General features: G+C 36.7%; 1 protein-coding gene across 2 annotated transcripts; it reads right to left on the bottom strand.

The window, feature by feature from the left end:
• Positions 1-350: 350 nt before the first annotated feature.
• On the bottom strand, positions 351-15,288 carry smpd2a (sphingomyelin phosphodiesterase 2a). 2 transcript variants are annotated; one of them, XM_055188249.2, is made up of 11 exons: positions 15,131-15,288; positions 14,776-14,859; positions 13,676-13,772; positions 12,189-12,265; positions 9,931-10,024; positions 8,006-8,095; positions 7,446-7,528; positions 7,186-7,318; positions 6,751-6,855; positions 3,402-3,573; positions 351-1,557 (listed from the first exon to the last, which is right to left on the bottom strand). In XM_055188249.2, the coding sequence occupies exons 2-11, from the start codon at positions 14,823-14,825 to the stop codon at positions 1,145-1,147; spliced, it is 1,314 nt and encodes a 437-aa protein (XP_055044224.2). In that variant the 5' UTR covers positions 14,826-14,859; positions 15,131-15,288; the 3' UTR covers positions 351-1,144. The 2 variants fall into 2 exon arrangements, with proteins under 2 accessions (XP_055044224.2, XP_055044225.2); XM_055188250.2 differs by lacking the exon at positions 14,776-14,859 and having other exon boundaries at positions 15,131-15,278.
• Between the last annotated feature and the right edge of the window lie 376 nt (positions 15,289-15,664).

Raw genomic sequence — 15,664 nt, 5'->3', positions numbered from 1 at the left:
GAGGATGAGTAAATGACAGAATTTTCATTTCTGGGTGAACTATCCCTTTAAGGTTGTATTCAAAATGATAGACAGGCAGGATTATTCTGTTGTTATAACTGATTATATAGAAAGCCAAGATCTAAATCTGTTATTTTTATATAACATACATAGAAACATACTCCCTGGAATGTTAAAAGAAACATAGTAATGTATATTGTTTGAATCTTCCTTGGAATCAACGTGTAAGTTCATTGGAAGCAGCTAAAGGTTAAAAATAGGTTGCTGTTCATTTGTTTGCTGTTCTGCGTCAGGAACCAGACGCTTTACGTCACTAGAGAAAGTGTTTCTCAAAGAAAACAATAGCCGAATTGTTTTGCACTTATTTTTTATTTTATTTTTTAATTATCAATCCTTTGGGAACTTTTCAAGTAGACAAATATATGAATAAATGTAATAATGTAATCAATCACTTTTTACCTTTGCTGTTAAGTCCAGTGGGAAAACATACTGTATGTGTAAATACCTTATTTTTGTGCACCCTTACAAAAAATAACCATGGATTTTTGGTGTATGGATTTCTATAAGCAAAAGTATGGTTTTATTACAGTAACCATGGTTTGCTTTTTGAAAACCATGGTCATTTTGTGCTAACCATGGTTTTACTACAGTAAGCATGGTTAATTTGTAAAAAAACAGTAAGGGCATATTTGCTATTATGTAAGTGTACTGCAAGAATGAGTTGATCAGTAATAAGAGCGCTACCTTGTGGAATGGCAAGGAACTTTTAAACATTTTAAAATTAAATGTTTCATGACTGAACATGTGTTTAAAATGCTTATATTATGGTACTACTTATGTAACAAAAAAACTATTGCAGAAATGTACAGCACTAAAATATAAGTGAGCACACTCTCATTCATAACACAGCTATTGTGTTTTATATATTGCATGATATTATAAGTTGGAGAAAATATGCAGATTCGATAACTTTCCAGATTTTCAGATTTTTCAAACCAAAAAAGCTGTCCACTTCCATCGTGTTGAGGTAGGTATACAGCCTCACAGCACTGATCCACGGTCAGCATTTCAAGTAATATCCTATTAGCTATTATGTAACACTGAGGTACAGTCCTTGATCCAGGACCAGCGTTTAACCGTTAACTCACTCCTCCCATTTAAAAGGACTCAACGGTTGAAGCTCTGGAGAGCCATCAGAGGACGAAGACCCAGCCGCTCTGCACCCAGCCAGTTTGCTCTGGAGGTAATCTGAGGTCAGTTTCATCTGGTCTTCGGTCTCTTTCAGGATTTTGATGTGCGATGTGAAAAAAATGTAAAGGAACGCTCCGGACAGCAGGGCGGTCGAGCACAAGGTCACTAATAACCCTGTGGTGGTGAGAGAGAAAAGGCTGTCTGCACATAAGCAGGGCAGGAGAGCCATGGCCAGAGACAGCAGAAGAAACAGAAGAGCTCCACCCATCAGATTCAAGGCTTTGGCCTGCAGGGTTTCTGTGCGACTCAAGCCTTCTGTAACCACCGCACATGCTTCTGTGACTGCATCTATCTGCTCTGATACTCCTGTAAGAGGTCAATGATGGATAAATATGTGGTTGTACAGCCAAATTGCAGTTACAGTATATCAATCAAACCGCTCGCGAAACCTGCGAAAATGACAGTTCAGTGCATAACTCTTCAAAGAGTAATTACATATCGGCTGCTTTGAGTTGCTCAGTAATCCAGTATTCTTGCATTCCTTTTAAACACTAAAGCAAAACCAACTGTTTTTATACAATTTCTTCATACTTCCCCCACAGTACATTTTCTAACACACTTTCACTCAGTTCACATTTAGACATGCACCACCAAAACCTTGCTTTGGTAACACTGCTCTTTTGTTCAGTCTGTGTACTATTTCAAACATTACGGTATACAAAACAAACATATTTAATTTAAACAGTATAGTGAATATTATATAAAAATCTATTGCTTTTGTCCCTACTTCAATATTTTGCATTGTTCAAACATGTGAGAGCATTACGTGACAACATCCTAAAATAAACAAGCCTTGCTACAACATCAAAGGAATAGTTTACCCAAAAAATGAAAATTTGCTTATAATTTACTTAACCTCATGCCTTTTCAAATGTATATGACATCCTTTCTTTAGGTAACAACAGATGAATAATTTATTTGACATTGAAGCCATAATATGTAAGATTATTGTAATGAAATATCTAAAAATCACTTGCACATTGGGTTGTATTTTAGGAAGTTGTGTACTGTATATTCAAAAAGTTTCTAAGGATTTGTAAATCCAGAAAAATAATTTTTCAAAATGTATTTCAAGGGCAAGCAAATACATTTCTTATTTTACAATATGGAAATGTATTCTTGGCCAAAATATATTTTAAATATATGCTAAATACAAGTTAATTTTATAAAGTATATTTTGAAGTTTTGTAACATAAAATAAAGGTTTCCTTCCAATGTGACGTAAATATATTTCCTTGGTTTGAAATATCTGAAGGGCTAAATATATGTTTTATATTAGGGCTGTCAAAAGATTAATCGTGACTAATCACATACAAAATAAAAGTTTGTGTTTGCATATTATATTTGTGTGTGTATTGTGGGTAAATATTATTTATATATAAATACATACATACATGCATAAATTTAAGGGAAAAAATGTATTTATTTATTACAAAATATATACAAATCTACAAAATACAAAAAAAATAATTACACACAGTGCACACATATATATTATGCAAAAACAAACTTTTATTTTGTAAGCGATAAATCGCGATTAATCTTTTCACAGCCCTATTTTATATGCTTTAATATATATATATTTTTTAATATATTTCAAAATATACATAAAATTGCAAAAAATATATATTAGTGGGAAATACAAAATATGTTAACATATTCCAAAATATATTTCAGCAAATTATTATTATATAAAAAAAATATATATATTTTGAAATATATTTAAAAATAAATTTAAGAGTATATTTTTGCTGTATGTAATTCCTGTTTTAAATAATAGCTTATCCCTTGTCTCCCTTGAAAATTGTCGCCCTTTTAGTGACTTGGGGCCAGGCTAACTAAACAGGGCAAATTAGTGTGAGAGCGCAATTCCAAAAGCGCAGATGGGAGTGGTAATATTTGCGGGTTATTTACCAAAAAGGAATTTAAATAACAGAGGCGCAACAGCTGAAGAGCAGTGCAAATAATTTCAGGATCGCAAATAAGCAGAGCTGATGCTTCTGCAGGTGCAAGTGATCTACATCGTTTTAATCTCCTTCATAACGTCATTAAAATGAGCAAATTATGAGAGAATTTTTAATTATAGGTGAACTATTCCATTTACAATCCATTTCCCTTGTAAGTCTAAACACTCTGCAGTAATACTGTACCAGTATCTGAGTCCCTGATGTTCCTCTGTCCCTGCTGTTTGCTCTCTTCAGACTGAAGCAGGGCCAGTTCAGCTGTCAAAGCCTCATGGTCAGAATATGGAAAGGGTTTATGAGCCACTGAACCTTTGGTGGTGGAAAGGGACTCACATTTCATGCCCACTGTCTTCGAGTCCTGCACAAATAAGTCAAACACTATTGTTAAGGTTTCATTTATTTGAGAAAAAAACTAAAATTTAGTTTGTTCATGTGGTTCATAACCAATTTATTGAGTTAAACACTGATCTGAAGTTTGCATATTTTTTTAATCAGTTACAAATAATAAATATAGTTAAACACTGATGTCATGTACTTTTGTATAGATTGTAACAAATCTCAGCCATTATCAAAAAGATGAATCTATTCGCAAATAGGTTGTCACTTATGACTCTAAACGCAAAAACTGATTTAATTTGCTATTCACCTTTACAACATTTTTAGAGTTAGACAGCTTGGTCAACTTATACATTTTATTGCACTTATGGGACTGCCCCACTGCCGGGCAAGAGAGTGATATCTGCTGTTGTCTGCAGGTTAAGAAGTGAGTGATTTCCTTGGTCACACTTGGCGTGTCACACCGCTGGTGCATGACAAAAAGTTGTGGTTTAAAAATACCTTTTTTGCGAAAATGACAATCGTTTCGCTAGATGAGACCCTTATATTGCATTTAGAGACTTTTGAAGCTGCATTGAAACTGTAAACCGTTGAGGTCCATTAAAGTTCACTATATGGTAGGGCTAGTCAACTGGCAGCCCACAGGCCAAATGCGGCCCTCCAATCATCTTTATCTGGCACGCCAGTCATCTTTGTCTGATTTAAAAATCAGCGTAGTTACTTTAACTTTCTACTTTACATGACAAATAACAGCTGAAAATATGGAAAGAGAGTCAGAAATAAGCTGCCTGGAATGCCAGCCGTGTCCAGATGTAGTGTACAGTTGAAAGGCGGTTCAGCCCTTATATCTTTAAGATATTAAAAAAGAAAACATGAAGTGCAATTTTAGCATTAGAAGAAGACTATATGTTGTGAATACTTGAAATGTAACAATTTATGTAAGTTAAACAGTTATAAATAAAAGATGTTTAAGAGCTCTACGTTATTATTTACACTTGCACTTTTGTGTGCAATGTTTATTGAACTATTAAAATTTGGTTCTTGCAATGTTAAACTGCAATTGTTTTTAAAATATTAAAAAAAGAAAATATGAGTTTTCAGTAATTAAAAGTTTTTATTTATGACCTATAACAAAAAAACATAAGTTAATATTATGTATATATATTTATAAAACAGTTCTTTCTGGTTCTCGAATCTGATTGGCTAAGAGGCGTGCAATATTCTACTGATAACGGCACAGTAACCGCTTCACCTTCATATCATTCCGCCAGCTAGTGAATGGAGGTCCTAAACAGGCTCATCTCTGAATGGAAAACCTGCAGACACACACAACCGCGCTGTTTTGAATCACTCTCCGTGTGTCTCATTAGTTCACTAGCTAATAAATCAGTCTGTGAATCCCCAATCGGAAGTTAATATTCCGTCAAAGATCAGCGCTCTTGGATGTTACGTTAAAGTTAATGGGAGTAATATCTTGTCACATCGTGTGGACGATTAACACTTGGAAAGAGGAATGTAAACACTCATTTTTTTCTGGAGCAATATCTCTTATCAGAACGCGAAAACACCGTGGAACTGCAGGTAAGCATCTCAGCTTTTAAATGTGGACATTGATTATTTATTTAATCGCGACGTGACTATTAAAACATGTTATGAGATATCGCCACTGGTATATTTATAAGCAGCATGCAAAAACATCTCTCTGACACTTATAAAAAGGGTTAGGGTTAGGGTTTTATATAGTACTGACAAGAACGAAGTGTAATAATAACCGAGTGCTCGTATCGCGTTAAGATGAAATGGTAAACCAATAGTAACATTATAGAAGTATAGTTTTATTCACTTTTACTTCGCGCCAAAACAATAACAACACAAAAGACACTAAATATGAATAAGAAAACAAGTAATAGTTTCATCATGACACCAAATACTGCTGATTTGATTTCATTTTGACGATCATAAAAAAACAAGGCCAACATGAGAGCAAGGGTATCCCTGTCAGAGATGTAGCCCAGAGAGGGCGGTGGTCAGCAGGGGAGTGAACACTGACGTCCGCTCATGCTTTGGTTCTCATACGTACCAAATCTCACTAAGCAAACATTCAAACAGGTGCTATCTTTACAAATCGACTGTAGATTTAAATATAATACATATATATTCTCGACTGAACTAATCTTAAAACTACACTTTGTGACCAAGAAATTGTAATATTTAAAAATGGCGAATCCGTCCATTGAATTAATATGAGATTCAAAGCAGCCGAAAGTGTTTCCTGTCATTCTGGCCGCCCTCAAATCCGTGGTGGAAGAAGTAGTTCTCAAACAAAGAGGCTTTTAAAATTACTCCGTTGTTGTTTTCTAGTTTTCGTTTTTCAAACGTGTGCCGTCGAACTGTTGTATAAAAGCAATATCGCTTTCGGAGTCGTGTGATATAGCTCTATATCATCACGGCTGTGATTAGGCCAGAGGCACGATAATATTATTTTTTGTGTGAGCATATCAGTGAACACCCCTGACCACTCGGTGAGTTTCACGTCTTTGTAAACGAAAGTTTAATGCATTTTAGGAAGGATTGTTCCAGTGCACCATTAAACCCATTGTAAAGGTGGGAGGTGAAACACAAACACGCGAAAATTCTCGGGGCAGCCGCATATGTCGAAATTTCAGTCAAAACCATTCTATTTCATCATAAACAATCTGAAAGCAGGGCTTAAGTGTAAAATACCGAACTTGTCCTTTAACTCGCCAACTTTCCTTCCTCTAACCCCAACCTCTAGACCCCTTGAAATCCCAACCATCTTATAGTCCTAACCCTAATACCGCTGAAATAAACACCATCCTTTACCAACCCTTACCCCCCAAAAATTACCTCCTCCCCTTTTCTTTAAAAAAACTATCTCTGTTTTAAGTTCTCATTCAGAGAATAACCTCTAAAAAAACTTTTTAAACCATGTTTTATATTTTACTGTCTCTGTTTTTCTCCCAGAGGTAACATTTTTAAAAGTATGCCTGTGCCTGAGCCAGTCTTTAAAGGCCTTCATTCTCCTAACCTCAACCTTATATTAATTACATGTTGTTAATCATTTTTACTCAATACGTACATATATAATTACACTGTAACAAGGACATAAATATAGTGTGACCACACACTGCATTATCATTTGTTGTTTAGTAGTAAGTAGTAGTTTTGTTTGTTTTACCTTTATGAGAATGTAGTCGATCCTGATGCCTTTCTCAAAAGGAACAAGATCTTGCTTCTTTGTAAATTGGTTATCTGCTATGAGTGTGTGGCCATCTTCACATCCCTGCCGAAAAAAACATTACTATACTTTATACTCTTTGGAGCAGTTTCCCAGACAGGGATTAGACTAGTCCTAGACTTAAATAAATTTAATAGCTGTTCAAACTGAAAACAAGGACATATCTAAATCAGTGCCCTTTGTTTTGCCTCACAATGCACACAAGTAATGTTTTAGTAAGGCATGTTTGTTCAAACTAGTTATTTTTCTTAATTAAACTAAGGTCTAGTCCTGGTTTAAGATAACCCCTGTCTGGGAAACCGCCCCTTTGTGTACAAAAAGACATACAACAAACTGTAAAAAATTAAATGTACATGCTAAACAAAGCAGACTGACATCAAATGTGTCTGTCTCAGTATAGCAGTCTCTGAGTCCAGTGTGAGCTCTGAGGAGACGGTTTCCAAGGTCTTGAGGGTGCATGTTCAAATCCCCTCCCAAAATCACCACGTCCGCTCCACAAGATGTGTGGCTAATGACAGAGATTTACAATAGTGAATTTTATACCATGTTTATAACACCTCTGATCCTCTCTATATTACACACTTTATCTCTCTGACCTTTACTTGTCAACCAACAATAAACACTTTGTCTCTTACCGCACAAACTGCACTAGTTCCCACGACTGTACAATTCTGTGGGGCAAGTATTCATCCCGAGCCCTTGAATACTCTGCATGCAACTGAGAAAAAAAACGTATCATTACTCAAAGTGCAGCGTCTCCAATTACATACGCACAAATAAACCTGATTGTAACACTTTATACACTAAATTGCATATTGACTAGATTTACAACTATTTATGTGTTTTTAAGAAAAAAACATCACTGGGTCTAACCCATGCAAATCTCACCATGCCAGGATGGGTGATTGCCATGGCCTTGCTATGCAGTCGCTAAAGTATTTTGTTTTTACTGTCCCAATTTAAAAAAAGCCCAATCTTAAGTCGCTGAGAACCAATTTAGCTGCCAAATGAAAGTCTGGTCTTTGTTCATAACATTTAGTGTGAATTTTACTAAATCCCTTACATGAGTATAAGCAACATTAATATTTTTGCCAGCATGTTAACAATAATGTATTATAATATTATTAATAAATTATTCTTGAGCAAAACAATAAATGTACATTTGCTAAGCTCAATTATTTTATGTGTCACTTACATGTGTAACATAAACGTGTGCCTTCATCCCAAACACATCTATAATGACCAATCCGACTGCTTTACCCCCAAACCAGTCCCCATGGCGAAGCTAAAATGAGCACACATGTAAAAGACAAACATAGAAAACATGTCAGATAGTTAATTTGGGCAAGGAGGTTGTTGTATGAATCACTGTGAAAACACTCAGATTACCGTACTAGATTTAGTAACATTACATTCAGTGTCATTTACACTCCATTAAAAGCTTAGGACATGCATAAAAGCATGACAGAAATACACTCTAATGTTTGGCCAAGACTTTTCGCAATACCTCAAAGGCCATCCATTCACACTCACTAATTCGTATTATTTATACAGTACATATACAGTATAGTACATCTATTTAACAAATATGTTGGAAATAAAGTGATACAATAACATGAAACATATTTGTCTTATAAATATCACACCTACATACAGTGAGGAAAATAAGAACACCCTGCTATTTTGCAAGTTCCCCCACTTAAAATCATGGAGGGGTCTGAAATTGTCATCATAGGTGCATGTCCACTGTGAGCTATCAGCTAGAATTCTGACCCTTTAAAGATCTGTCAGTCTGCCTTTAAATTGTCCACCTCCAGTCCATTTATTATCCTAAATTAGACACACCTGTTTAAGGTTGTTAGCTGCATAAAGACACCTGTCCACTCCATACAATTAGTAAGAATCCAACTACTAACATGGCCAAGACCAAAGAGCTGTCCAAAGACACTAGAGACAAAATTGTACACCTCCTCAAGGCTGGAAAGGGCTACGGGGAAATTGCCAAGCAGCTTGGTGAAAAAAGGTCCACTGTTGGAGCAATCATTAGAAAATGGAAGAAGCTAAACATGACCGTCAATCTCCCTCGGACTGGGGCTCCATGCAAGATCTCACTTCGTGGGGTCTCAATGATCCTAAGAAAGTTGAGAAATCAGCCCAGAACTACACGGGAGGAGCTGGTCAATGACCTGAAAAGACCTGTTGGTCTAAGATGTCATGGTTTGAAATCATGCATGGCACGGAAGGTTCCCCTGCTTAAACCAGCACATGTCCAGGCCCATCTTAAGTTTGCCAATCACCATTTGGATGATCCAGAGGAGTAATGGGAGAAAGTCATGTGGTCAGATGAGACCAAAATAGAATGTTTCGGTCATAATTCCACTAAACGTGTTTGCAGGAAGAAGAATGAGGAGTACCATCCCAAGAACACCATCCCTACTGTGAACATGGGGGTGGTAGCATCATTCTTTGGGGGTGTTTTTCTGCACATGGGACAGGACGACTGCACTGTATTAAGGAGAGGATGACCGGGACCATGTATTGAAGATTGGTTGAGGCTGGGTCTTCAAACATGACAATGACCCGAAGCACACAGCCAGGATAACCAAGGAGTGGCTCTGTAAGAAGCATATCAAGGTTCTGGTGTGGCCTAGCCAGTCTCCAGACCTAAACCCAATAGAGAATCTTTGGAGGGAGCTCAAACTCTGTGTTTCTCAGCGACAGGCCAGAAACTTGACTGATCTAGAGAAGATCTGTGTGGAGGAGTGGCCAAAATCGCTCCCGCAGTGTGTGCAAACCTGGTAAAAAAACTGACCTCTGTAAAAGGCTACTGTACCAAATATTAACATTGACTTTCTCAGGTGTTCAAATACTTATTTACAGCTGTATCATAGAAATATATAGTAAAAAAAATCATACATTGTGATTTCTGGATTTTTTTATATATTGTCTCTCACAGTAGACATGCACCTACGATGACAATTTCAGACCCCTCCATGATTTCTAAGTGGGAGAACTTGCAAAATAGCAGGGTGTTCAAATACTTATTTTCCTCAATGTATATTATAAACATAAAATGTATTTATACACATATATAATACGCACATATAGTAAATATCTCACCATGTATGGATACCCATTGAGGGAGTACTGGTAGATGAAGGCATCTTGGATTCTGTGTTTGGAGAACACAGCAAGACCACTGCCAATAACTCCACTGTAAAAACAGATATCAGATATATGAAGGTAAGTAATACAAAGAGAAAACACATCTCTCGCTGTGCTTTCTTCTGTGAACACATCAGCCAAAAATCACAAAGCTGCTCTCATTCTGTCTAAAGCCTTTAATGTGACTTTTGTCTGAAGAAATTATAGGGTAACAAAAGAAAACTGGATATGTATTTGAGAAAAAAGTCCATCCTTCAGTGTGGGCTTATGATATTTTTTCACCTTTGTGACCCTATCTGTGAAATTTAGGTTAAAGTCTCATAATCTTAATGATAAGATTTCACATTGTTTTTAATCTTTGTCATTTATTTTCACAGAATGTTCTTTAAATTATAAATAATGTAAATAATACAATAAATCACAAAAAAAACTTTAAAGGGAAAATATTATAAAAATCTGACTTTTTCCATGTTTAAGTGCTATAATTGGGTCCCCAGTGCTTCTATCAACCAAGAAAATGGGAAAAGATCAACCCAGTAACTTAGTTTTGGTAAACCATTCTCTGCAAACATGTGAAAAATAGCTCATTGAAATCTGCCTCCCCTTGTGATGTCAGAAGGGGATAATACTGCCCTTAATCTGCACTATCCAACCACAGCACTGCCATTTAGTACAAAGATCAGCTCATTTGCATTTAAAAGGACACATCCAAAAACTTTTTAACTTTAAAAATTTTAACATGTTATAATAAATTATCTATATGGGATTTTGAGTTAGAATTTCACATACTGTATGTACTTTGAGGACACCAAAGATTTATTTTATATCTTAAACAAGTCTTGTGAAATGTTTCCTTTAAATTTTTTAAAGGCAGGGAACAAATGAATTGCCATCAGGCAAAAATAATTAACCTGATTCTTTAGAAAAATTAAAACCCTCCTCAATAATCTGCACAAATTTGCACAAAAGCATACATGCTTGAGGCTCAAACAGTGGTAAACAAGTTATGGGTTATGTATTCGTACAGACACTTTGCATTAAGTAATCATTACCACTAATATAAGCTGTTATGTGATATCCTCCATGCTTTGGTGAGCATCTAACACTAGTTTAATCTTGACTGTAGATACTGTAGTACTGCTGCTCGCAAATTCAACTTTATTGATGCCGTGCCTTAAGGGTTTCCCAAACTTTTTATTTCGTAACCCATTTTAACAGATAGCCACAATATTTTAAATGGAAATATGGTTACACATATATGATAATAACATTATACCAAAATACCTTATAGTATATCGAAAACGTTGTCATTGCTAGCCATTAACTGGACTAAACAGACCCACAAGTGGGCCCCTTAAAGGTGCATTGTGTAACATTTAAAAGGATCTCTTGACAGAAATACAATATTTAATACACATAACTATATTATCAGTGGTGTATAAAGACCTTATAATGAACTGTATTGTTTTTATTACCTCATAATGAGCCGTTTTTATCTACAGTACATACACAGCAGGTCCCCTTACATGGAAGTCGCTGTCATGTTTCTACAGTATCCCTAAACGGACAAACTGCTCTATAGAGAGCGTTAGGTCACTACTTTGTCTCAGACGATGACATGTTTGTCCTATGGTGGCTATTGTAGCTTCTCTTTGCATTTTGAAAGGAGGGTTGAGCTACGGACTGAGCTGTTGGTTGCAATTTGGTCTCAAAGCTACAGTAGATGCCACTAAAAATCTCCACAGTGGATCTTTAAGATCAGTATTTTTTCTTGTCTTATAATGATACGAATTAGACAGCAGCCAATGGGGGACTGCACTACACATTATAACCAAAGTTAAGATTTCAGACATTTCTTAAAGGAAAAGTTCCCCCAAAAATACGCTTTATGTCAAATTTAACTGAATGTGCAACAGAAAGATATTGTACGGCTTTAGAAGATATCAAATATAGCTCACAAGACATAAGGACTATCTTATCGTTCTTCTATGCTGTGTTTGTTGCTTGACAGCCCTTTAAGTTGACAGAAATGGTCATTTGAGGTTTCTTTTTAATTGGCCTGTTTTGACCTGAAGTCTCTTCATCTGGAATGTGTGAGAAAGTCTACCCACTTGGATTATGGATTAGAAAGTCTCTTTAAAATCCAAATCACTTTGAAGTACAAAGCGACATTCAAAGTTCCTCTACTGTATGCTGTATTGATTTGAACTGACCTTTTAAAATAGTGGGCATATGGATAAGAGTTGGAGAGCTTTCTCTTCAAGAACATGAAATCTCTTTCGCTCCACACCTGAAAAAGTGTCAAACAAGCCCAGATTACAAACAATTCCAGTTTCTTTTGCACAGTGTACAGCTAAGCATAAGGATGTTTTTTATATTTGAATATTATGCAAAGCGTGGTCATGTCCACACACAACGTGATATAGCGATAGGGAAATGTTTGCCACATTATACATAAGTAACAGAACACTTTTTGGTCGTTTGGTTGCTTTTCCATTGTGTATGATTGGCTCCGTCCACAGTGAAAGTTCATTGGCTTATTAGTTCAAAATCTCACCTCACATACTTAAGCTGTATATGAAGTGGCTGTGACTTTTAACATACACACACCAGGCAGACACTTTTATCCGACCTAAATTACATTCAAGGTATACATTTTATCCGTATGGCCCTTTTCACATAGACATTATGAAAAATACATGGAAAATGCGCCCGGGATTTGTCCGGGATGGTTTGATATTTGGCTTATGCTGTCAATGATTTTCCGAAATCTTTGCGTGCATTCACACACATGCCGTAAAGATCCTGACAAGGGTTTAAAAGAGTTTTTTTCTCCACAGTGTCTGAAGTTTGCTTATTATCAATTATTATCCTTTATAAGATTATAAAGTAAGGACATTTTGCAAACAGACAATCGCATAGCACTTGCACAGTTGCCCCTCCCACAAGAAGCGGATTTTGCCTCTGACGCGCGTCAAATGCTTGCTTTTTCCTGAATGTCTTCTTCGCTCTAGACGCGCGAATGCATTCTAATGCTGCGTTTACACCAACCGCGTTTCAGGCGTCAAAATCGTGTCTAACGCGCATAGTTTGTTGCTTGAACAGTCTGAATGCATTTGCGCATCAAGAGTGAAGTAGACGCGCGGAAAAAGCAAGCATTTGACGCGCGTCAGAGGCAAAATCCGCTTCTTGTGGAAGGGGCAAGTGCTATGTGGTTGTCTGTTTGCAGGATGGCTGATGTTGATTGTGCATTTATCAAGAGAGTTACTGGTTTGTATTTAGTCAGCTTACTATAGGGGGAAAATAAACGGCGCGGGTCGATAAACGTCACGTGACTCAAAAGTGAAACTAGGCGCGATTTTGAAGCCTCAAACGCGGTTGGTGTAAACGCAGCATTACAGCATTGTTTCTGTCTTTGTTCACACAAAGCTTTCCGTAAATGTAACGGCAATGTTACAAGGTCCCCTCTACGGGAGCAGTCCCGTCCTGTGTTTGTTTATCTCTGCCAATTTTATGAAAATTTTCTGGATTCGAAGTGCTGTGTGAATGGGGCTTTTGTGTTCACCGGGATTGAACCCATGACCTTTTGTGCTGCTATTTAAGTTACTTGTACATTATGTAAAGTATGTAAAAGTTGGATTTGCTGGAATTAGATTGGAGGACAAAACTCTGAAAATAGAGTATGTACAGTGCAACTCACTTCCTGTAACAGGACGATGTCATGCCGCTCTCGGTCGAGTAATTCTCCAATCATCTCATACCGCGGTGAACAGTGTTTACTGAAGAATCGAATTCCCCTGAAAACACAGCAAAAGATCAGAAACACAAAACCACAGGCACTTTTGTCTTACGGTCGACCCCTAACCCACCCTGAAAACTCCAGTCGCATCACAATATCACGTTGCATTATCAGCTGACCTCTGACACCATTCAATCAACGGCATGTGCGCTTTTAATGAAACAATGTGTCAGCAAAATAAGTGGAAGTTTTGAAAACCACATTTTCTGTTTCAGCAGTACAATCACAAGCTGCGTGAGTGTCACTTGCAGAATTTTCGCTTGTTGTTCTGGAATGGTGCTGGCATCAGCAGCACAGAGCCCAGACTGAACGTCATGTGACCAGTGCAGTCAGATCATGTGCTTTCACCTTCATACATACACGAATGCCAGACACTTCTACAGAGGAATTTATCCAGAAACACTTTACTGACAGATCAAATGAAATAGGCACAAAAACATGGGAAAGCACAGGATATAGTTTAAAGAACTTAATGCATGCAAAATAGAAATACATTAGTACAAATTAAATAAATAATTTAAAAATAACACTGTAGCCTACTTTACACCTAAACCTGTGGGAAAGTCGTAATAAAATAAACAAATAAGTAAATAAATAAATACAGTCAACTATATTTCCAAACCAATTCATTTTCTATCACACAGACGTCTGTAATAAGACAATTGTGTTTAATCAAGTTTTAGCATCACAGATGGTGTATTTATGTTTGGTTATTAAACAATTGAAACGAAAGAGGTCATATTATTACTCTTTGTATTTCTTTTACTGTTTAGACACGACAAAACAGTGAATGAACCTATTACTAAAACATTTCCTAAACTGCCTAAGTTACACTGCACTCATTTAAACGTGTGCAGAAAACGTATAAAATATTCATAAATAAATACATACATAATTAAACAAGCAAGCTACACTTCTTTAGGCCCTTAGAATAAGTAAATATGAGTAAAAAAACACGCAGGAATTGTCTATCATAAGATAACCGCATCATTTGCGCTCACCAGCAGTTGAGAGAGAAGACGCGCAGTTTGGCGGGCCGCCCGGTTGCCATGGTGCCGCTGCAGGCTTCAGTCAGTCAGCAGCGCCTGTAAAGCGAGAGTCATTTGAGTGCGCGCTTTAAAGCCGCTGTACACACACACACACACACACACACACACACACACACACACTCGAGCGTGTAAGGGGCGGGGCTTATAACTAATTCACAAAGCGATCCAACTCATGGATGGACGCTTTCTTTTTAACACGAACACTCGACGTGTTAATTTTTTTTATTATAAATGAGATATTCACTTGCCTAATACATGCACAGTATTCGGGTTACATATTTAATTTTTTAATATGCAATTTAAATACCTGCATGAGACTGGCACTCAAATCGCTGGCCAGCGCTCAGTAAAAACTCCATTGGCGAGCGCGTGACAGTGTTCTTTCACTGTGCATATCGATGATTGTCATCGTCCAGTCCAGTCTGACCTCCACTGTATCAGTACGCAGCACAGAGCAGCGCATGCGCATGACATACTGTATGTAAACAGCCGCATGGATTGTGGGTAATGTAGTCAGTGTTCTAATAGCGCGCTGATAAATGAAGCTCTAAGGTTAGACCACCGCTCACCGACAGTTTAATGCGACGGTGTGTTTATACCTAGAGATTTTTATTTTATTATTAGGCTATATGTTATACAACGGGGCTGTTGAATGCTTTATTCTGATTGGTTGAAAAATGGTCAACAGCATTATTGCATTATTTTTTGATAAACGCACACTTGACCTGTAAAATGTCTTAAAATAACCACTAGACTAGAGCAATGTTTGTGGTTACCGTGGTATAAGCAATAATATTTTTATATATATTTTTTGTCATTTTATTAAACAATGTAATGTTTT

The sequence above is a fragment of the Misgurnus anguillicaudatus genome, chromosome 13, assembly GCF_027580225.2.
Source record: "Misgurnus anguillicaudatus chromosome 13, ASM2758022v2, whole genome shotgun sequence".
Taxonomy (NCBI): Eukaryota; Metazoa; Chordata; class Actinopteri; order Cypriniformes; family Cobitidae; genus Misgurnus; species Misgurnus anguillicaudatus.
The sequence above is the reverse complement of the archived record's forward strand: the minus strand, read 5'-3'. Positions and strand labels throughout refer to the sequence as shown.

Bases quoted from the DNA above. Each gene is read 5' to 3' on its own strand.
- smpd2a (XM_055188249.2), bottom strand. From the start codon at position 14,825: ATGGCAACCGGGCGGCCCGCCAAACTGCGCGTCTTCTCTCTCAACTGC. The intron at 7,529-8,005 runs GTAAGTGACACA...TTTTTTTCTCAG, and splicing joins CACACGTTTATGTTACACAT to TTGCATGCAGAGTATTCAAG. The intron at 1,558-3,401 runs GTACAGTATTAC...GACCTCTTACAG, and splicing joins CATCAGGGACTCAGATACTG to GAGTATCAGAGCAGATAGAT.